The sequence below is a fragment of the Coprinopsis cinerea genome, assembly GCF_000182895.1.
Source record: "Coprinopsis cinerea okayama7#130 chromosome 4 map unlocalized cont3.4, whole genome shotgun sequence".
In the NCBI taxonomy this organism is placed as follows: Eukaryota; Fungi; Basidiomycota; class Agaricomycetes; order Agaricales; family Psathyrellaceae; genus Coprinopsis; species Coprinopsis cinerea.
This window is the reverse complement of record NW_003307541.1, coordinates 3,296,588-3,318,061: the sequence shown is the minus strand read 5'-3', so window position 1 is coordinate 3,318,061 and position 21,474 is coordinate 3,296,588. Positions and strand designations below refer to the sequence as shown.

Sequence of the window (21,474 nt, the reverse complement as noted above, 5' to 3'; positions counted from 1 at the left end):
ACACATATTCGCGTGCAAAAGAGGGGAGCATTCAGAGGACGACGTATTACAATTCGACGAACCAAATATTAATGTAACCCCAAACTCGTAACTAGCGATCATAGATGGTTAGGAGAAACAAACAACACACGGTGCTTACACGTCCGGGTGGCCTAGTTCAAAGTGTTCCAGCCAAAGGATGTCCTGAATGTACGCGGCCGAAGACAGGGTTTCCGACACGCGTACGAATTGCATTATAGATTCGCGATTGTCTTCGTCCTCGAAGGATCCAGCAAGCCCAATCCGCTCGCGCATACGGGCGGACTCAACATTAATGTCCCTCAAAACTCTCGATACCCTCTCAAGTCGGTCGGCGAGGTTGGCGTAGCCTGCAATAAACCCTCAGATAATGGACATGGATGCACGAGGAAGAGATCTCACACTGTCTGTATTCGTCCAAAGTACCTTGCGCCACCCTACGGTCAAGAGGATCGTCCGTTGGGAGTCCCTCGTTTATAAAGGATTGGGTCAACTCCTGATCTGCGCAACTCCGCAGGTAGTGCAGGTATTCCTCTGCGAAGCTACAGATCCTCCGCTTCCTCATACAGCGGCGGCAGCTTCGCCACTCATAGTTTACGTTCTCCAAGCAGTTCTCGGGGAACCTACGACAAGGACCGGTGCGACAAGGCTTCGAGGACGAGTCAGCCTTCACATGGGCACCGAATGAAGTACGACAGAGACACTAACCACATCGCCTCGCGTATTGTCGAACCAAGATCTAAATCTTTGGTTGTCCTTCAGACCGGAGCGGATATATTCTCTGTAGTAGAAGGGGCGAACGGAGGCGGCATTGACGCTCATGATGGTCGGTGAGAAGGAGGATGAGACCGACATAAGTCGAGACTCCAAACGCTGTCGGAGGATTGGGGCTCCTCAGACATATGACGGGTACGCGCTGTGGAGTGGGTAAACAAGAACTACAGACAAGGTTCAAAAACTCTTCATTCCTGGTCGCATGGGGTCCAAGTAATACACGCAGGTCAATTAAAATGCGGATATTTATGCGATGTTCGAAGACCCGAACTGACACAAAGAGTTGTAGCATGTGGGAGTGAGACGATACATCAAGGCGTCACAGTCGTCTTCCCATCTATCGGCTGTAAATTGGGGAATATCCGATTCATCGACAGCTCCATCCAGGCCCGTGTTATCTGTCCGCCAAAGAAAACCAATGGTTTTGTTCCATACGGCAGGACACTCGGGGCCGCAAGGTACAGTCCACCCGTCGTTCGAGAAATCGAGAGGTAACTCGGGATGCCTCATTCTGAACGCAGAGTCATCCCACATCTCTACACCACGACGAGCGAAGAGAGAAATGGGGTAGAATGAATACATTCTTGTACCAGTCATCGCATTAAGCTGGTAGCTATTCGACGAGTTCAACAGGGTTCGAAATGGGTTCCTGTATTTGCTGTGAATGAGTCGTATGTTGAACTGATGGAAAAGGTACTGTCAAATGGGATACAATACAACTTATTGGAGAGACCTACCGGTCCTGATAAGTAGGCAACTCCGTCGACATGCTCTCGCATACGGTAGGGGATGAAGGTGACAGGAGACGAACATCTCGAATTGCTATATTCGTCAAGGGGAGAAGACGTGAGGGAATCTTGACCGCTTTGCGAAGAGTCGTCGGGAAAAAGGTCTGGACCAAATGAGAACCCATTGCTTTCAAGAAAAGAAAGTATAGTGGTCTGTAGTCCTGCAGCGCATATGAGGTCCATACACAAACAGGGGGACAAATTGTCAAGCATGATGTCGCGAACGACCCCGCCGACTAACAATGCGCGCGACTTGGTCACCGCGTCGAAGAACGCGTTAAGTTGGGACCACACGTACGGTTTACCAAGTTTGGCATTCCAACGGCTGGCCAATTCGTGGCCGACTCTATACCGAAAAAGGGCGGACACTTGACCGAATCGAACCAAGTCGAGGAAAGCCATGTTTGGCAAAAGTAAGGAAGAGATGTCGGGACTGAAAAGTAGGGAGCTATAGTTCGGCTGTACCGGGCGGCATACGACAGGGATTTCATGTTCCCATGTGTGTGCGGCACTGGGAGGTGCGGGATAGTAAGTTGATGAAGTGATAGTATGGGCAAGAGAAGGGTGCCCGTAGGACTTCGATCTACAAGAGTATTACGCAAGGGAAACATCATGGGCGAAAGTGAACTCACATGCCAGCGATGAGCAGCGCTTGTTGTAACAGGGTGGGAGTAGCGTCAATCACCACCCCCTCCGCAGAAACAGTGGCGACGACAATGTTTCCGCCGATTGGCACAGGGGTAGTGAAGAGACTTTGAAGGCATGCGTTGCGATGGAGGGTGTAAATACCCTTGGTCCCCAGTCAGTGGAGCATTAATTGTGCGAACGCATACCCACGTACCTCTGCACAGAAGTAGACCGCAAACCCAACCCGCAAAACCTCGGAGCTTTCTAAGGGTAAGCGAGGAAAAAGAGCCATCCGGCTAGACAGCTGGACTACGCGGTCTCCATCCAAATCAAGGTAACGAGACACGTCCAAATCTATTGGGCGACGAAGATTGCCATGGCCTGCATGGAAGCCAGTGGGGACGACGATCGGATTGCCTTGGGCGGGGAAAAGGAATACTAAAGCGCCATTGTGGTCGGGAGCGAGAGCTCGGAGAGAATCCGAGGTCATGCGAGAGAAATAGGGGGAGAGCCTCAAGTCGTCGGGCCAAGTGGGCGTTATGGGCATTGTAGACGGTTGAAAAGACCCGACCAACATGGCAACCGACCTATAAATTGCACATCGATTAGGGGAGTAGGACACTTTCAAACAGAGCACTTCAGTGACGCCAAGGGGGAGGGGTTCAAAATATCACGATTGGAAAAAGGAAAGTATGCTAAACATCCGTATCCCGGACAGATACATCAGGCAAAAAGGCAGAAGAATGGAGGGACACGTTGAAAAGATGCTCGGCATCATCCAGGAATTTTTTGGTAACTGGGGTATGCGAGTTACCGTAATCCAGGCGCTGCTTAAGTTCAGCAACAAGAGCTTTGGCGCGCAGCAGAACGTAGGTCAAGTGGGCAATGTAACTCTGAGTTTGACCCTGGTCTGAAGAACGTTATGTCGCGGTATTGGAATGAAGTCAAGGGAAGGTCACCTTCACACCGAAGGACCAAATCCTGATACAGGCTCCTGCGCATCGATTGGAGACGTGAGAGCAATTGGCGATGGCGAGATTCCTCCTCGTCGATAATGGATTGGAAAGTGTCTGCAGTGGAAAAATCTGCATGATGTCAGGAAGAAGGAACTAGTTGAGAAGAACGGCAAATGATACCAGGGATTTTTGCTGCTGGATTTCCGGGGGACTTTTGGGCAGTAACGTGGGGTTTGTATCGATCCTCCAAGAAAGCGATGGCGTCGTCGGGTTGGAGACCACACTCTAGACCAAGGCGTTGCACAATATAATCCGTGACAAATGAGCAAGGCTGAAGGGCGAGGTTGCATGGTAAACATCCACGTCCTCGAGGGGCGACGTGGCAAGAGTCTGGTTTCGCCTTGCAAGAGGGATTGTCACAGACCTTTGGAGGGATTAGGCGTAGGATAGTTGGGGAAATGTAGGGCGGACCTTGTTCGCAGAGTATGAGCTTCTGGACACGGCGGTAGAGTCAGCGACTGCCTTTGCCGCAGTCAGAGTACGGTTCTGTGTAAAAAAATGGGCCATTGGTGTTACAGGGAAAACTTGAACAAGGGGATCCCTTGGTGAGAGAAAGAGGTAATGGACGAAAATAAGCAGGATAATTGGCTAATGGCATTGTGACGGATGTCGGTTCATAGAATGTACGATCGGACAGAGGTTGAGTCAGAGCCATCAAAATAGGAGGATGGAGGGGAAAGTGATCCCGATTGGATTGGATGTCAATGACGTCAGAAGTCGGAACCTGAAGGCCGCTATCACCAAAGAAGCGAAGGGTGACTGATTGTGGAGTAGTCTGTGGAGAATTAAGGACATTGGCTGATTATTTAGTGCGAACACGCGGGAAGAGCGCGGTGATCTGTTATCGTCCTAATGTCGAACGCATCGATCCCCCCCGAAATTTGGAGCATGATTGGTGAGCTTGTGTGGGATCCCACTCACGTCCACCACATCGCGGCGCTCGCGAGTGTGAGCCATGTACTAGCCGGGTGTTGTCAACCTATTCTATTCAGGAACATATCTTTCTACCGACGCGCCCCAATGCATCGATCCCCTTCTCACATGCGAAAACGAAAGGAACGGTTCCTTGCAATATTGGAAGACAATCAGGCTCTGTGCAACCACATCACAGGAGTCAAGCTCGAATCCGATTACCGCAATATTTCATGGATGACGGACGAATTAATGGACCGCATCCTATGCAACCTTTCGGAGCATTCCATTTTGACGTCGTTGGAAATTAGCGGCAAAGTGAAGACAGGCGTCGATGGAAGGCATCTCCACGACACCCTTTTTGCCAGCATCCCTCCCACCATTACTCACATCGCCCTCAACAACATTCGGGGGATGTCGCCATTAAGCTTCCAGTTCTTTCGTCATGTGTCGGTCCTGCGATTCACGGGTGTCTTCACCAGAGCGGCGGGACGACAGACATTGGCACAGACTCTGCAAAATTACCCGCCTCAATGTCAAGGACTGCAACCGCATCCGCGGATGTTGGAATACTCGAGGCAACCCAAGTGGGGCGAGGAATGGACCGCGCGGTCTCAGGAAGTGTTACCCCACTACGTCAATTTGGAGCAGTTGGAAGAGGCGGATTTCCAAACATATTCAGAGGACGATGTCTCTACTCTGGTGTCCACGTTGCGCGCTGGTGGGCAATCGGTTCAGCGGCTCTCGATCAACGTATCGGGATTGACAAGCGTAGGTGAGTTGCAGTGTATATGGAAGGAAAAGAACCATTGCTAACGGAAATGTAGAAGGCATTCTGCCGGCCAGTGCGATGGAGATCGCGAGCATGGACAAGTTGAAGACGCTCACGCTGAACACGGAGTATTGGGAGGTATATCCCATTCAAGTACGGCCATGGCAAGCGGTGACATATGCCCTTGAAGTGTTGCATTGCCGCAAGGTGGAAAGTTTGACGATAGTCAACCACTATGGTGGACGAAGGAGAGAGGACTGGGTGCGTTTTTTGGCCTCGATGGGTGAGTGGGAAAGACTGGACAATGCTCTGTACCGTTTTCTTGGGGACCATGAAGGACTACAATTGCACCTTGTATTTAAGAATTTCTTTCGACTGGCGGCCATGGAAGGGACGAGGGAGGAACGAAAATGGGCATTGGGTTACCTTTTCCGACATCGTTGCCCCATTCCGGCTGGGCAAATAACTTTCGGTGAACTCACGGACTCACAACTTTCAAAGTTCCTTCCTCGTACATTCGCCGTTACAGTACCCATAACGACGTGGATGTAAAGTAGACAATATCGGTATGAGAACAGCAGGTGAAACGAGAGTAGAGGATCGAGTCAAGGAAGTACCAGGGGCTAGTGAGTGGATGAGCAGGCACGAAAACAACCATTTGCGCGTTTTTCGCTCAAGACGACCGTGACGTAAAAGTAAATATTGTCCATAGATAAAGACGCATAGGAAAGCCATCACCCTCCAGGCGCAATCCCAAGTGAAGGCCGCAATAAGATCACGTGATCGCAGAAGTCACGTTGGCGCAAAAAACTGACATCGGGGACTGCTTCGCAAAAGTACCCGATCCATTCTGGCTCGGAACTGTCAGACGGTCTGCGTTGAACTTCTCTCTATTATTAGCGTGGCTATTATCATTAGTCATCCTGGATGTGCGCGTGCGTGCCCGTTCGATATGTTTGATCCCTGATACCCACCACTTCGCCGATGCCCAAGGACCAGGATACACCGGAACCGCACTACAAAAGCCGGAAGCAGGTGCCCTATTCGGGAGGCATCGGGATAGCGTACACGAGCCCAGTGAAGAAGAGGAATGCGCGCAAGGAGAAGACGACCGCCGCGCCCTTCGGGAGCGCGGTTGTCAAGAAAGCATTGCTGGACGCACTTGACGTTCTCGACGAACTGGAGGCCACCGACCGCGAGGGTGAACAGATGGAGGATGGGCAATGCTGTTATGACGACTCCGAAATCGCTGCGAACACATGGGAAAGTCACCATTTCTCCGACGACATCGCAGAAATTGCCTTGGATGACGAACCTGTGGGAGTAAACTCAATGGAGACAGCAACGATGGATATGATGGAATCACTTGACCACGACCATGACTTTACAGCCGACGTAGACCCAGTCGACGCCCGCAACGACTCTCCTCCACCTGAACAGCGGGAAACAGAATCCGCCAAAGCAGCAGCGCGTCTCCAAACCAGTTGGGCCACCACACTTCCGTCTCTTGAAGACCCGTATTTGGAATTCAAAGCGCAACTATACGGCAAACCTATCCCTGCTGTCACGACCACCCTCACATTCAAATGCGAACTGCCTGCCGGGCAATGCACTTATTCCTCCAACGAAGTCCAGGTGTTGAGTTTGGATGGTGAGATCTAATTTCTGCCCCAACGACTGCCGTCTAATGAGATCTCCTCAAGGTTTTTGGGATATCGTGGCGTACTCGTGTCGATGCGATTCCTTGTGTAAAGTCCTTGTTCGCAACGGTTTCTTCCCCTCCTCCCCCGCTGTACCTCGATTAGCTGTCGCTATACCACTTCTCGATTTTTATCGGTCCCTTTTCGAACAATCCTGTGATGCAGTAACCGCCTTTTCGGACGCGTGTAAGAAGTACTACAAAAGAAGAGGGTTCCATCATCGTAACAGCAAGGTAGGTAGGTCGTTAGTGATGGACACGGGTTTTTGATACCCGGCGGGTTACGGGTACGGGTAAGCGCGGGTACGGGTACGGGTAAGGGTTGCCGTACCCGCGCCCTTCAAAACAAGCCCGAAAACGTCCAAAACGGCCATGAAATGGGCGGGTTACACTTGATTTAAGTAAATCGAGTGTATCTTGCTCATTTCTCATCCGTTTTGGACGTTCTTGGGCTCGTTTTGTGCGGAATACCCGTCGGGTCGCGGGTACGGGTAGGCGCGGGTACGGGTACGGGTAGGGGTAAATTTACCCGCGGGTTACCCATGTCCTTCACTATAGGTCGTAACGTGGCAAATCCGCTTTACACTAATCAATTCCAAGGGAGAGGAATTTGACGATGCCTGGCGACGCTCGTTAACCCAAGCTATCCAGTGGTACGACAATTTGCTCATAGCAATAGCCAGAGCTGTCGATCAAGAACTCCAAACCGCGGACAAGACACTATATCCTTCCCTCCAGCCCATGTCCCTCGAAGGAATCCCGGTCGTTCCCCAGGTCTTGGCCTCCGTCTTACAGGCCCCTACCCCCGATGCAGCCCCTGATGCGCCCGAGGAGAACCCAGAGCCACAGCCCTCAGCAACCCAGCCGAACGCGTCCAAGAACCCACGGGGTAGGCCCCGCAAGAATGGACCCAAGAGCCAGACGGCCGCAGTCGCTACCGCGAAGAAGAAGAGGGGAAGACCGCGCAAGAACGCACCTGAGACCGGCACAAACACTTCGGCGGAAGGAGGGGAAACGGAAGGAGGGGGAGCGGCGTCCACCGTTCCGCGCAAACGCAGGGTGAGGGTGAACCTCATGGAAGACATGGAAGACGCTCAGGAAAGGATGCTCCGAGAATCCAGAGTTGAATGTGATTGGATTCTACAACAACGCTGTCCCGCGTGTTTCGGCTCACAGGTGTTTGGCAAAGACGCCAACGGAGGGTAAGAAGGAAGTATTCACCGCCATGTAGATGAAACTGACTCAGGACACAGAGCCAGCAACATTCAAGTGTGTGTGGACGGGAACTTCAGCCACCGGCACATACGAAGGGACGCCGACCACCAGCGCCAGCACTTTCCTCCGGAGTATTATCTGCCCAAAGCCTACGTCGACAAGGTCGGAAGCCACATCGACCTCGTTCGCGACAACCAGCCCAAGGCGCGCGACCCCAAGGTTCCCGACGAAGCTGTAGATGAATGCGAAGATGGCCACATCGCCGGAAAAGGCACGAACGTCAAGACGAGCACCCAGATGTACGATGACACGGGCACAATGGCACTTGTCTGCCGGCATGATGTCCCACTTTTCCTAGCCAACATCGACACCCCCGGCGAACAGCAGAAATACGCGGTAGCGCTCATCAAGAAACTATATTCATTACTGCCGAAGGATGCTACAGTAGACGTCTTCTATGATGTGGCGTGTGTGCTGGACAGGAGCTTGGAAACTGTGAGTCTCCACGACCTCGGCACCATCTCACCCTGACACGCGAACTCGACCAGTATGACATCCTCCCTGATGCACTGACAAGCCGCCTATGCCTAATCACCAGCGCCATGCACTCGTATGCCCACCAGTGGTCGTGCCAACTTTATTACAATCCCCGTCTTCGCAAATTTACCGGGCTAACGGACGGCGAGGGAGTAGAAAGGTTCTGGGCAAAACATCGGAGGGTGATACCACTTATGCGAGTTTCGGGGGTACGTACTGGGTGTCGTGAACAGCGGGTACGAGCCCCTATTTTTCCATTATCTTATCTTATCACTTTTATCTCCCTTATCGTTCCCTCCTTTATTCTCATTTCTACCTTTATTCTCGATACGGACTCTTTCTCTCATGGAACACTGCCTCGATGTACCCTCTGCCCTATTTCTTATTGTTCTTCCTTCTCGCACTGCCTCGTGACTCCCTTCTATTGTCTTCTCCTTGTTCTTCGCGCAGCCCCGCGCAGCCTTGTGACCCTCTTTATTGTTCTTCTGTGTTTCACCACCCTTTCGTCATTTTGACTCATCGCGGCTATGTAGACTGTAGAATAGGTATATAAGCTAGGTAGATTCCTCTGTATTTCCTCAGCTTGACCTCTTCGTCAATACATCGCTTCAGCATTCATCAGCATTCGTCGCTCATCGCTCTTATCTCGCTCACCGTTCTTATCTGCTCCGCATCACTGGTCTTTGGTTTGGTTTAGTGTTCGCTCTTCGCGACACTGGGCGTTCAAAATCTCGTACCATTGTCTCATTCGGACTGCAGCGGGAGAAACGACTCCAACTTATCGATCGACTTACCGCCGCTATCGGGGCAGAGGCACGAGATGGTCTTGGTTCGTGGATCAAAGCGCGAGCCAAGCTCGTCCAGAAATACCGCGTGGAAGCCACTGCCGAACTTCGAGCCTGTGGGACTCCTGTCGAAGAACTACGGGAGCTGTGGAAAGACCAACAGAAGGCGGGACAGTCGATACGAACGCGTGAGTAACCATTTCGACTTTCCTCGACACCTCTCATGCCTCAGCCCATCAGTGCGTCCGTCGAAACTCAAGAAAGACTTAGACTTGATCTTGGTCTTACAAGGTGATCTTGACCGTCTCGAAGCACGAATCGAAGAGGTCGCCACCGGACTCAACGAGGACTTTCCCGAGGACCACAAGCAAGGAGTCCTGGCCGCCCTGAATGCCGCCTACGCGGCGCTCAAGAGTCGAATTGAGGCCACCTACCTGGCAATCAACGTAGGCGATGAACATCCGGAGCTGCAAGGGCTCGACTACGAGTTCGTCAAGGCGTTGCTTCTCCTTCGAGATCTCAAAATCAGCATACGCCGACGAGCCATCGCTCAATTCTTCGAGCGCGAAAAGCTTCAGATGCCCTCCAAAGGGCGAGCTAATCCTCTTGGTAAGACCCCACTAAATTGTCAATTGTCGCATCTGGGCTTAGGCAGGGTCTTAGGAACCAATCTCCATCAGTTAACGCGCAAGGCGATTGCGAAACGACAGCCAGCACTGCAATCAGCGATTCGTAGATTCAACACACAGCTCGTGAATTTGAAGAAGTTACACAAGAAGGAATACAACATACCCCTGCCCAACCCACTCCCGACTGATCTCGACGAACTACGCGACCATTCGGACATCATGGAGGATGTTTGGACCACCCACAGTCCTCATCCGGTTCCCAAGTGGTTCGAGAGCGCTGAAGTGCGAAAGGGTATCCGTGCCATGTTGAAGCTCGATCGATGCCAAGAAGAAATGGAACGACTAGGTATTGAGGCTGACAACATGTGTCGCTGGTACGGGCGTCAGCTGGCCAACATCGAGTTTGCATTGGCGCAACCCCGCTGTACGTCGTCCTCTCCGTGTCTTTTGGGTTCTGGACCTGACATACCATACATCGAGGCCAACGTTTCGCGCACGAACTAACGATCTACCGCGACCACCTTTACTCTCTCAAGTCGAGCTGGGCCAATATTTTTGCCAGCACTGTCCGTTTTGATGCCCAGATTACCGCATCAAAACAAGTCGTACCCGGTGGTCCAAGCATCCCCCTTCGATGGATAGGACCCTCAGTATCGACAATGGATATCCTCCCTCGCCACGAACCATTGCCAGCTAACGACCACGATCCCAATCTTGAAACGCTCGCCGTTCTCGATGAAGACGAAATATTTGCCGCGCCGGAGGCTCCCAAAAGAAATGCTACATGCAAGTATTCATTTGTCTGGGCCAGCCCAGTGAGTCTACATGCCTTGTCCATCTCGCGGTTCTGACATTCTTTGAACAGCCGGGTTTGCGTTCCGACGATGCGATTTTCGACCTCATCAGCACCCAGCCACCCTTAAGCCCTGACACGGACCACCGGTTTCGACACCTGGAGGCTCGATCCGGCATCCGTGAAGGGGCCATTCAGGTCTGCCCTTCAAGTCTTGATATCATGGCGTCGCCCGGCGCGATGCTGGACGAAGTGTGTATCAACAGCGGCGCCGCGCTTCTCCAACACCTATTTTCGGATCCCCAATACCCGACTGCAGCCTATAGCGACCATTGTGCCCTTTTCTCATCATTCGACCTACTTGCAGTAAGGAGCCAGTGCTCGCTCTTGTACACGTGGGACCAGACGAAGCACACCGAATTCTGGCGCAAACCGCTTTGGATTCTCCCAATTAACCGCCGACATCCCGACCATTGGGTTGTTTGCGCGATTTACCCAGCCCACCGCCGCATCCTCCTCTTCGATAGCCTGGCCACCAAGCAACCGTGGGTCAGCGAAATCCCGGTAATATATCTCCTTGTTGATCACACAGTGAAAGCCGCTAACACGAGTTCGTTTAGGATATCCTAGCGTTTCTCGATCAGCTTGTGCTCGCCGCCGGAGTTCATCAGCTAGAAATCGGGGTTTCTGTCGGACAACACTGGGAAATCAACCCTACCACCATCCGCAGAATCCAGGAGGACGGCACGAGTGGGGGTGTCTGGGTGCTGGCGCAAGTGGCTGCGATTTTGAGGGGCTTCCACACTACTCCACTCGCACAGGTCCACCTACCGGCATTCCAGTCTTTCTTGTATCGCCACATGCTGTTGATGCCTACCAAAGATAGTTCTAGCAATTTACGATAGAAATTGGTGACGAATAACTACAATAGATGTCTACTTTGGTAACTCGATGACATCCCTCTGAAACCCAAGTTCCCCGTTCGCGAAGTCATCAATGAGCATCTTTGCGTCGATCCCCGCCTCGCATTCGATTTCCTCCAGCGAGTTGCAAATCTTGCGCAGAGGGTCCATGAGTGCCTCAATAGACCTCCATGCATCCGTTATGCCCTCCAACTCCAAAACAGTAGCCTGGTGGGCTGAGACCTGATCTCGGATTTTGAGGAACTTCTCAAGGTGGTTGGAGATTGTCGTACGGGCTGCCTTGGGATTGACCGTGTAATTGGTGGCGAAATTGGAGCACACCGTTTCCAAGAAACATCGGGGTGAACGTCCACACAGGAAGACCAACCTCTTCCCGAGCTCGCGAGTCATCTCACAGGCGTGATTGACGCGGAGCATAATTAGGCGCCTAACTGCGGTCAATGGAGGTCCCTTCACTAAGGATGAGCGCTTACTCGCTGCTGTTAACAGGCTTTTCTACAGCACCGCCAGGGGTCGTCGCCTGCCTTCCCTTGGGCTTATCGTTTATTTTGGTTGCAGTACTGTTCGTCCGTTTAGCTTTCGTGGCCTTTGAGGCCCGGTACTTCTCCCTTCGTCGTGCATTGATTGACTCCTTGTTTCTGGTCCACCGTCAGCTATAACACAGAGGAATTATCGTTAAGGCTGACCTATGATAGCTCTCCTTGCTTTTCCTACGGTTCTCCTCTCTTATTTGGGCTTTAGTTCTGGCCATTGGGAGGAGGACAGGTGAATGAGGGGAGGGCGATACTCGCAGATGGCTGAGTTCTTAATGGCAATGGGTCGGATCCCGTGCTTTCGTCTGACTTCGGAAGATGGAGGCGGATTATTGCCAAAGTGGTACCGTTCAAAAGGTAATTTTTTGCTGATGAAGATTGTTACAACATTTGGATTTGACCCCCTCTCCCTGCTCGTATAAACGACAAACAAATTCCATCATGCTCAAGTCAATATCCCGCAGGAAAGCCCTCGTCTGTTCTTCTAGAAAGCGAAGAAGGCTCGAAGCCCTGAGCGTCGACGCTTCGACTTCCCTGTCAGACCAAGTGCAACGGCAAAGTCAATTGCTGTCACCGCGGCTCCAGGCACCAGATCATCGTGGACAACCCGATAGTGTCTCGATTTGGTTGTTAAACCATTTAAACAGTCGCCTTTGAGGACTGAAATGTCCCCAACCCTCAGCCAAGTCCCCCATCCGACCAACCCACCAACAGCGCCATTATGCCAGAACTGTTTGCCGACATTCCGACAGGTCAAACCACCGCTCAGCAACAGCACGCTTTTCTCCGCATTCACGCACCTTTCTATCGCGCCGCCGCCCACACAGGGGAAGGGCCTCTGTTTCTTTTCATGCTCTACCGTCAGTATCGCGGTCGCTGGCCTGTGGATCGCGACCAATACCCATCGTTAGAGGAGTGGACCCGAGCGAATGACGTACAAGAGATCGTAAGTCCAAATGTTGTGGTGTATAGTTGTCGGACGGTACTCAGGTGTGGTCCAGATCATCAAGAAAAAGATGGCGTGGCTCCGAATGACGTCTCCCAAAGTGGTCCTTCCAGTATCATGGCGGGAGCTCATCAACTTGCGGCCCTCCGAGCGCTTTGGCGAGATCGCGGTAAGTTTCGCCTCCCTGCTGTTTCCATTTTTGGCTGATCCCGACCCCGCAGGCCGACATCCTCGGCAAGCTCGGAGTAGCCACCTGCCCTCGCAACAACATCGTGCAGGACAAGAAACATGTCAAGCGCACTAAGACCTCCGTCTCCTCCGTCTCTTCACGCGTGGCCTCAGGTTCTGGCACCAAGGAAGATCCTTACGTCCTCGAGTCGGCGTTGGAGATTTCGGGGTCTGGCACCAAGCAGGACCCCTATATGCTTGGCCACGACGAGTAGGAAGGCTGCGGTGCTCGCGTCTCTTCGCCCAGTCCTTAGTCTATAACCTCTTGATAGCTCAGCTGTTCGAATTTCTTGCTATTCATCTGAATGTATCATCTGAATGTATTGTATTTACTCTAAAACACTTGACATGCATTGCACCAGGATTTCTGCCCAAGGACGAAGAATGATAGGCTATTAGTAACGAGTTTTACCGATATTCTCAACACAGGCACAGGAACGGTTGCCACACGAGGGGACCTGACTACCTCCTATGGAGGCAGCATAGGAGTGCCAGTTTAGGCGCAGACGGACTTCTTCACGGCGCTTCGCCAAGCGCCACTGCCTATCTTGGATCCAGTGATCGATGAACTTCTAAACGGAGTAAGTAACCTTACGTGGAAAATGTCGCGCCACGCAAACCTTATGTCGATAGTGTGGGATGAATGAGGTGTCCTCTTCCATCGACCTCCGTCTATACGAGCTTAGAATCCCTCCAGCAAATACCATCATCCGGGCACCGCTCTTGAGCTTCGACTTGTAGAACTATTGGGACCAACAAGGAGAATTGGTTCAGAAAGTAAGGCGTGGGGAGCAGACAACAAGGTACGTACCGCCATTCGATCCTCATAAGAAGACTTGGGGCCAACCAGCTGCTCTGTCAAGTACATGTGGAGGATTCTCTCGACACGAGCCCAGAAGATGACCTCTTCTGCTGACGGCGTCTCGGTTTCCTCGGATGGACCATCCTCATACTCCTTGGGAAGGCGGACTTCGAGAAGACATGCGAGCGTAGGCGTGAAGAACGACACCAGCTCAAGTACGTCGTAATGGTAATCGTAAGGCTTCAATAGGTCGCCGGCGATGACAACAGCCCGTTCAACGTCTTGGTTTTCTTCAACTTTGGTCGCTCTTCCTACTCCGTACCCACGTATGGCAAGATACCTGTCGTCGTCGATGTCCCCAGTACCTGTCATGCCACTCTCCTCCCTGGCCGCCTTCTTCGCTAACAAGTAACCTGTCTTGCACATAGGCTTCCCTGGATGAACGGTCGGAGGGAGTAGGATGCTCCAGAAATCTTGGAGACTATGGAGAAGACGAACAGAGACGTCGTTTCGGGAATTCATGGGCACTATGGGTGAATGGTTGCAGGTGTCGATGGGAAGGATTTTGACCTAAAGTTGTTGAGGATGGCTTTGTAAAAAATATACCGGCCTGCCGTGACACTCCTCACCGAAGGTGCGTTGCGTCTTCTGTTTCTCGAATTTCCTTGTCCCTGACCGAGGGTTCCTCTGTTGATCTACAGAGCGAGTGACCTGGCAAGTCATGCCCCTCGACATGTGTCCTTGTCGTGTTCCTGGAGGGCGGTGTTCCTTGGGGTTGCGCACTAGAACACTATTGATTATTGTCTCACAACTCCCCATCGTTTCAATCCTTCCTCCTCACCTTTCTCTCGAGACCGGCAGTTGGTATGTCTTTTCCCAAAGATCTGAAGTAGCGGTACTAACGACACTGCTGCCAGATGACCCAAACCGCTCCTACTACAATGACGCCCGAACGGCGTCCTACCCGTTCGGCCATGCGAGAGCTGGGCGTTGTCTTAGATCCCGTCTCGCTCGAGCTTCCCACCAAGCGTCGCGCCAAACCCAAAAAACCGGAAGCATCCACCGAAAACGCGCCCCCGACGTCGTCGTTGAACGAAACAACTCCCACTGCTTCCACTACGGCACACACCGTCTCTGGCACAGAGATGATCGACATGTACCTGGGGGGCGATGCGAGCGGCCTTGTGGAGGCACTCAGCAGCCCGCTCACCATCTTGCCTACTCCATCACCCGTGTCGGCGACTGCTAACCCGTCCGCTCCGCCCAACGACGACAATCCCTTCATAGTCCCCGAAGATCCCGTCAGTCCTCCCGCCCCCACTGACATGGAGGTCGACGCCCCTGCGGTTGCGAGCTCCTCGAAGTCTCCGAATGCTTTCCCGCCCCTCGTCGGCATGCTCCCTCCCCCTCATCCGTTCGATAAAAAAACCTACGTCCCCCTGGGTGCCGTCATTCAACCCCTCATCCGATTGGATCCTATTCTACAACCTCTCCTCCAGCCCTCGCTCTCTCCAGCCACACCCTTTAGTCGGGGCTCCAGCACCTCTGTGGCAGGTACTCCCACTCCAGCCTCTCGGACAGCCTCGAAGACGCCGGCGCCTTCGATGGGCGCAGCAACCCCTCTTGCATCCGAGGAGGAGTCTGCGATTCCTGCTCCGTCCTCTCCGCTTTCCACCCCTGTCGCAACAAACCCGACCTCAACGACGTCGGCGACCGGTTCCGGCGGCGGCGCGACAAACTCTCGCAAGGGAAGGCCCACCGATTGGGCTCGTGCCAGGATTCTGGAGTTGCTCGAGGCGTTGCTAAAGGCTTTCGCCGAGGTTGGGGTGAAGCATGGGCATACTCCTGGCGAGATGGGGCACGCGTTTGAGAAATGGATGAAGGACCGGACCTTGTCCATCCCTTTGGTCGAAGGGCAGGATCAGCGTCTCCTCGAAGACTTCAAAGTCATCAAGGAATGCATCTCACAGTGCGCGCTTGAGACGGGGACCTCTGTCGAGAATCTCTTGGCCCGGTATCACTCGGAATACCTCGCAACCCCGCGTAATCCCAACCCTTACAACCGGTTTCAATCGCTCATCAAGTACCAGAAAACCGCGAAGGATTCCCAGAAGGAGAAGTCCGATCTATCCCAAGCCCCGAAAGTGGACGGTACGTACTTGTTTGTCGTTAACTCATTTATTTTGTATTGATTGTTCTCCTTAGTCAAGGAGAGCTACCGCAAGGCCAAGAAGGCCGGAACACTCGAGCAGAAGCTTTCCATCTGGGACACGCTCTCTGCCATCGATGGTCAGCATCAAACTGTGCAGGCTCGCGAGAAGTTTTTCGACAACTTCACGTCAATCGCCGATAAGACGGTAGCGGAGGGCAGCAAACACCATTTGGAGTCGCTTTTTATCACGGTGGGTACGTCGATCCATCAAGACCAGGGTATGGTCCATGTGGCAATGTCACCAGCGCTTGAAGGGGTACGTTTCTCATTATACCCCGTGGATCACACTTGCTAACGACGACATGTTTTGTGTTGTAGTTCTTCGAAGAAATGTGCGGTTGCTCGAAGGATGAAATCACCGGGCTGATGCGCCTTTACGTGTGGTGAGTAGCCTTCTGATTATGTTCATCTTCGCTATCTGAGTTCTTCGCCAAGTTCGAAAAACAAAGGCGTCGACTCCCTGAAGGGCATCGTCCGTTCCAACCTGCACGACAACATTCGGTCCGTCACGAAGCCCTCCCCCGGAACCTCTTCCCTCAAGGTTGCGGGCCCGAAAGAAGCTGCCAACTCCCGGTCCTCGGCCCCAGCCAAGTCTGGACCCTCGTCGTTACCCGCCAAGGCCGGACCTTCGTCGATGATCGCCAAAGTTGCTCCCACCGCTGCCAAACCCACCCCCCCCACTGCCGCGATCGTACGCCAAGTGAATTTTACCAGCGCTCCCAACACCATCGTCATCAAAAATCCTCACAAGGCCCTCAATAATCATTTGGAGTTTGTGCGCTTGCTTTTCATCGAGGTCATGGGTACGTCCGGCTTCAATTCTCATCTCACGCTGCGGCTGACCGAGGGCTGAACGTGACAGGCCATGTCGATCCTGGCGTTTTGTATGAAAAGACTCCGTGGAAACTGCTCCCGGGGAAATTGGGTGAAGCGGGGTGGTGCTTGCGTAACTTCCCTGCTCCTGGGAGGTTGTATTTGCCCGGGGAGGAAGAAAAGGCGGGGAAAGCTGGGCAGGGAATAAAGGGTGTCCCGGCGCACCAAAGGAAACTTTTGGTTTCCCACGTCACGAGCGTTGGGGGGAATTTGATACTTGAGCGAGCGGATGCCGTGGGTGCGTTTGTTTTCGCTTTCGTTCTCATCGCTTCTGCTTATTGATTGGTTCCGTATTTCTAGAAACGAGAGCTAACCGAGTTCCCGTGATCATTACGGCGGCCCCCGTGTTGACACCTGGTCAAAAGAGGGCTGCTGATGCTTCCAACCCCTCTCGCCTCACGCCCCTCACCTGGCCAATTGCCAGAGGTCGTCGTCAATTCGCTGACGGGACCACCGACTGGAAGGGGTTGGAGGCCATTGTCAGAGAGGGAGCCGTCGTCGAGATCGACGATTCGGACGAGGAGTCTCCCTCTCCAGCCCCTACCTCGGCGACCCCCGCGCCCGCTCCCACCCTCGCTCCGAGTTCAACTCTCGCCACCATCCCTACGCCTGCTCCCGGACCTACACCGACTCCTGCACCCACATCAACGCCTGCTCCCGCGCCTACCCTGACTCCTGCACCCACGTCGACGCCTGCTCCCGCGCCTACCCCGACTCCTGCACCCACGTCGACGCCTGCTCCCGCGCCTACCCCGACTCCTGCACCCACGTCGACGCCTGCTCCCGCGCCTACCCCGACTCCTGCACCCACGTCGACGCCTGCTCCCGCGCCTACCCCGACTCCTGCACCCACGTCTGCGTCTGCGCCTCCCCCTGCTCCCGTCTTACCGACAACTGCCACCGCAGCGCTAAGGCCAGCGCCTGCCCATATTCCAAGCCCTGGTCTCTCCCCCCTTCCGCTGGCAGCTCCCGTGACGGGAAGGACAGGGGTAACCCCCGGGTAGCCGGACACCTACCCTTACCCCCACCCCCCAAAACCCCTACCCCTGACTGAGGGGTAGGGGTAGTACCCTTACCCCCAACCCTGGGGGTTTTGACCAAGGGTTTTAATCATTTTGGCACTAACAATTACTTACAGTTGTCTATATGTATATTTTTATGTGTTTTATTGCGCATACAGCAGTTATTTAGTAGAAAATATACATAGATGCTGAAATAAATGGGTTTTGATTGATTTTTATCAAAACCCTTACCCCCGACCGGGGGTAGGGGTTTGGCCAAGGGTAGCCGGAGACCTACCCTTACCCCTACCCCCGCTCTACCCTTGGCCTCTACCCCAGGGGTTTTAAAACCCCTTGACCATCCCTACTCCCGTCCCATTGCCAAATCCGGTCCCGACGGCGCCCATCGTTGGCGCGGCCACTCTCGAGCCTGGTGTGAGCCCTGCGGATCCTGTGACAAGCCACGTGGCTGTTACAGATCACCCTCTTCAAACCTCGGCGCTCGTTCAGCCGCAGCATCCTGACCCATCGCTTTTGGCCCCGAGCAACCACAGCTTCGTCAACCATAAGCGTGCGGGAAGTGTTGGTATGGAGGGAGGTGACACCAAAAAGGCCCGCATGACGCCGAATCCCATCCCTCCGCATCCTCAGTTGACGTCGACATCGTTCTCGCCTGGTCATTCCCTCGTCTCCAATGCCGGCTGGAATTGGCCTGGTCCCCACCCTCATCACCTGGCCGCTACGGCATCCACCTCCGCTCCTATGCGAGCTCCGATGGATTACTCGATGGGTGGAAATGTTCCCGTCAACCCCGCGACACTCGGCCTCCTTCAACAACTTTTCCTGGCCCAACAGGTCTCCCACAACGGTGGTATGTCATCTGCGCCCTCTGGGTTCCTGACTCCGGGCCTCGATCATCCTTCGCTCGGTCAGTCGGCTTCCAACATTAACCTCGACCCGAATGTGCTGTACAACATGTTGAACCAGCAAAACCAGCAGCAATTTGGTGGAGGCCAACAGCAGTACGGCGGAGCCCAGCAGCAGTTCGGAGTGGTGTGGGTGTACCGGGAACTGTATGAATCCCAATCAGCATTCCAGGTGCAACATTTTTGCTCGTTTCTCTGTCGCCTAAACTAAACAATCACGTCAATCCAGTCTGCTTGCATTTGAATGAAAAACCGACGGGAACAACGTCCCAACCCGAAGCTCATCGACCTTTTTTTACCTTATTCTCCTGAAAGCAGCCGAGAAGGCCCATAAAGCAAACATTCCAGGTCTGAGAGCTAGAAATAACTTCAACGCGTCATTTCAAATAGAAACACAGTCTTTATAGGCGCTCACTACTCCTCACTGAAACATCAGAGTCAGAGAAGAGGCCGTCAGGGGCTGCTTTGGATCTCCGACTGAACCCTCGGCTGATGTCGCAGCTGTTCTCTGACATGGGCCTCTTCAGCCACACGGGCAAGGGTCCCGAAGTAACTGGGGACACTCGAAATAACTAAGCCTATGGCAATCTATTCGAGCTTCTGGATTTCTCTTGACTTACAAAGCCTCTGTACGAAACGCCAAGTCCGACTCGGGTTGCCTCGGCAGAACAATGCCGGGCTGGTGTGATCACGACGCGTCGCGTCGCAAATTGCACGCAGTCCTCCCTCCCCTCCTCACCGAACGGACACTGCCAAATCATAACCTCGGACCTTGAAGTCCCAATAACTAGTCAACCAAACCCAAAGTAAGTGTCAGGACAACTTCCCTTAGATCATCTCAGCCTGACGCGACGTGACAATCACAGCCAGCACACCTCGAAAAAATCAGCAAACATGGCCATCCTCAAATGCGAACGACCAAACTGCGGGGAAACCCAAGGCCTCCATCAAGGCCGTCCAATCGTGCGCGACGCCCAAGGACGCATCACCCGCGAAAACGGGTGGACATTCGACCCCACCACCGGCCGCTGCACCGCCGACGACTCGGACTACAGCGGACGCTCCCAACCCTACTTCCGGACGTGCTTCGGGTGTTTCACGAAGAGTATGTGGGTGTACTCGTCCGAACCCCCGCCACTCCCCCCACCCACGTACGCCGGGCCCTCGCACGAAGAACGAGCTCTTGCTGGAGAGGACGATGAGGAGGAATACGTGTGGTCCGTGCGGAGGGGAGGGAAGACGTGTGGGTGTAGTGGGAGCCGGTGCTCTGCTCGTCCAGGGAGGATGAACCTCTGCGGTTGCGCCAAAGAAGGAAAAGCCTGCTCTGTCCTCTGTGGGTGTGGTGGACGAGACCCAGAAACGGGAGAATGTCGCAGTCCGTACACCCCTCCTCGACACATCGACCCTCCTCCCGAGAAGAAGTGCTCCTGTGGACCAAGCTACGGAACTATCAACCGTCGCTGTCGCATCGACAGCAACCGTTTTGGCTCACAGTGTGGATGCGCAGTGTTGGGAGTCGGATGCTCCGAAGAGTGCGGGTGTGCGGGGGACTGTGCCAACGGACCTCGTCAAGGGGGAAAATAGACATTACTCTTGCTAACTAGTAACTCGAAAGCACATTACATTATACCTCCCATCCTACTAATACTAATTCATCCTTGCCCCTCAAAACTCTTTCCTCTTTCCTCCTAAACCACTTAGTCCCTCTCCCCAACCTGACTCGGCCACCCCCCATCAAAACCCTGCTTCGCATCCTGAATCTCACCCGCCAAATCTCCCCCACTCAACGACTGCCCAACCAGGCCCGTCACAGACTGACGCTGCGCCATCGTCTTCGATACAGTCGCACGCCTCGTCCTACCGGTACCGGTAACTGGCGCTTCACCCGATCCAGAGGAAGAGGAGGAACCAAGATCGGTGTTGGTACCCCGTTGAGCTTTCTGCGACCAGACGTTCACTCCGGAGCTTCCGTAACCACCTGAGGATGTAGCTGAAAAAGAGGTTTAGTTCGTCAGATCAGGCTCGTGGGCGTGGCGGGATGAAACGAGTGAGTGGAGGTACTCACAATCGACGTTCTCGGTGGGGTAGTTGCCCTCTTCTCTCTCGGATTCGCCTACACATCCAAGTCAATTTCCACACCTCAACACATAACGACTAGACTAAAAACTCACTATTCACATTCCCAAGCGGGACACCAACAGGTCGAAGCGTAGCTTTAGGCTTGGAAGGGCTGCTCGGCATAATTTCTGATTCTGCAATTTGCTTTCTTGGTGATCGATGCTTTCTCGACGAGCTGACTCGACGACCAGGTATGAGAGAGACGATTTGAGCTTTAGATAATAGTGATTGGAAGTAGGTGTGGCGGGGTGTGGATGTTTCTTATAACCACTGGGCATCCCGACGCGTGACGTCATTCTAATGAATTGCGAAAGGAGCGTCTCCAATCTAATCATAGTGGTACCCAT

The 21,474-nt window shown here is 53.4% G+C and overlaps 10 protein-coding genes across 10 annotated transcripts; 5 read left to right on the top strand and 5 right to left on the bottom strand.

Annotated features, from left to right (window-relative positions):
* Nucleotides 1–135: 135 nt before the first annotated feature.
* Nucleotides 136–840, bottom strand: CC1G_14506 (hypothetical protein; the record flags this gene model as incomplete). Its single annotated transcript, XM_002911462.1, has 3 exons — nt 136–368; nt 421–667; nt 727–840. 3 exons carry the CDS (start codon nt 838–840, stop codon nt 136–138), a joined length of 594 nt encoding a protein of 197 aa, XP_002911508.1.
* A 1,368-nt stretch (nt 841–2,208) lies between these two features.
* On the bottom strand, nt 2,209–2,754 carry CC1G_04089 (hypothetical protein; the record flags this gene model as incomplete). Its single annotated transcript, XM_001836724.2, has 2 exons — nt 2,209–2,370; nt 2,422–2,754. 2 exons carry the CDS (start codon nt 2,752–2,754, stop codon nt 2,209–2,211), a joined length of 495 nt encoding a protein of 164 aa, XP_001836776.2.
* A 1,489-nt stretch (nt 2,755–4,243) lies between these two features.
* On the top strand, nt 4,244–6,876 carry CC1G_14505 (hypothetical protein; the record flags this gene model as incomplete). Its single annotated transcript, XM_002911461.1, has 6 exons — nt 4,244–4,910; nt 4,963–5,190; nt 5,465–5,533; nt 5,808–5,842; nt 5,901–6,558; nt 6,611–6,876. The coding sequence occupies 6 exons, from the start codon at nt 4,244–4,246 to the stop codon at nt 6,874–6,876; spliced, it is 1,923 nt and encodes a 640-aa protein (XP_002911507.1).
* A 471-nt stretch (nt 6,877–7,347) lies between these two features.
* On the top strand, nt 7,348–11,470 carry CC1G_14504 (hypothetical protein; the record flags this gene model as incomplete). The annotated part of the gene is made up of 9 exons (XM_002911460.1): nt 7,348–7,808; nt 7,860–8,316; nt 8,370–8,567; nt 9,118–9,331; nt 9,384–9,752; nt 9,795–10,196; nt 10,253–10,587; nt 10,638–11,114; nt 11,186–11,470. The coding sequence occupies 9 exons, from the start codon at nt 7,348–7,350 to the stop codon at nt 11,468–11,470; spliced, it is 3,198 nt and encodes a 1,065-aa protein (XP_002911506.1).
* A 30-nt stretch (nt 11,471–11,500) lies between these two features.
* On the bottom strand, nt 11,501–12,239 carry CC1G_04085 (hypothetical protein; the record flags this gene model as incomplete). Its single annotated transcript, XM_001836720.2, has 3 exons — nt 11,501–11,915; nt 11,962–12,126; nt 12,175–12,239. The coding sequence occupies 3 exons, from the start codon at nt 12,237–12,239 to the stop codon at nt 11,501–11,503; spliced, it is 645 nt and encodes a 214-aa protein (XP_001836772.2).
* A 503-nt stretch (nt 12,240–12,742) lies between these two features.
* On the top strand, nt 12,743–13,410 carry CC1G_04084 (hypothetical protein; the record flags this gene model as incomplete). The annotated part of the gene is made up of 3 exons (XM_001836719.2): nt 12,743–12,967; nt 13,023–13,136; nt 13,189–13,410. The coding sequence occupies 3 exons, from the start codon at nt 12,743–12,745 to the stop codon at nt 13,408–13,410; spliced, it is 561 nt and encodes a 186-aa protein (XP_001836771.2).
* A 180-nt stretch (nt 13,411–13,590) lies between these two features.
* On the bottom strand, nt 13,591–14,519 carry CC1G_04083 (hypothetical protein; the record flags this gene model as incomplete). Its single annotated transcript, XM_001836718.2, has 3 exons — nt 13,591–13,767; nt 13,816–13,938; nt 14,007–14,519. The coding sequence occupies 3 exons, from the start codon at nt 14,517–14,519 to the stop codon at nt 13,591–13,593; spliced, it is 813 nt and encodes a 270-aa protein (XP_001836770.2).
* Nucleotides 14,520–14,938: 419 nt separating this feature from the next.
* CC1G_14503 (hypothetical protein) lies at nt 14,939–19,220 on the top strand (the record flags this gene model as incomplete). The annotated part of the gene is made up of 7 exons (XM_002911459.1): nt 14,939–16,148; nt 16,203–16,465; nt 16,528–16,592; nt 16,645–17,012; nt 17,072–17,320; nt 17,383–18,071; nt 18,594–19,220. The coding sequence occupies 7 exons, from the start codon at nt 14,939–14,941 to the stop codon at nt 19,218–19,220; spliced, it is 3,471 nt and encodes a 1,156-aa protein (XP_002911505.1).
* Nucleotides 19,221–19,903: 683 nt separating this feature from the next.
* CC1G_14502 (hypothetical protein) lies at nt 19,904–20,609 on the top strand (the record flags this gene model as incomplete). Its single annotated transcript, XM_002911458.1, has 2 exons — nt 19,904–20,230; nt 20,319–20,609. 2 exons carry the CDS (start codon nt 19,904–19,906, stop codon nt 20,607–20,609), a joined length of 618 nt encoding a protein of 205 aa, XP_002911504.1.
* A 97-nt stretch (nt 20,610–20,706) lies between these two features.
* Nucleotides 20,707–21,250, bottom strand: CC1G_04080 (hypothetical protein; the record flags this gene model as incomplete). The annotated part of the gene is made up of 3 exons (XM_001836715.1): nt 20,707–20,999; nt 21,075–21,122; nt 21,181–21,250. 3 exons carry the CDS (start codon nt 21,248–21,250, stop codon nt 20,707–20,709), a joined length of 411 nt encoding a protein of 136 aa, XP_001836767.1.
* Between the last annotated feature and the right edge of the window lie 224 nt (nt 21,251–21,474).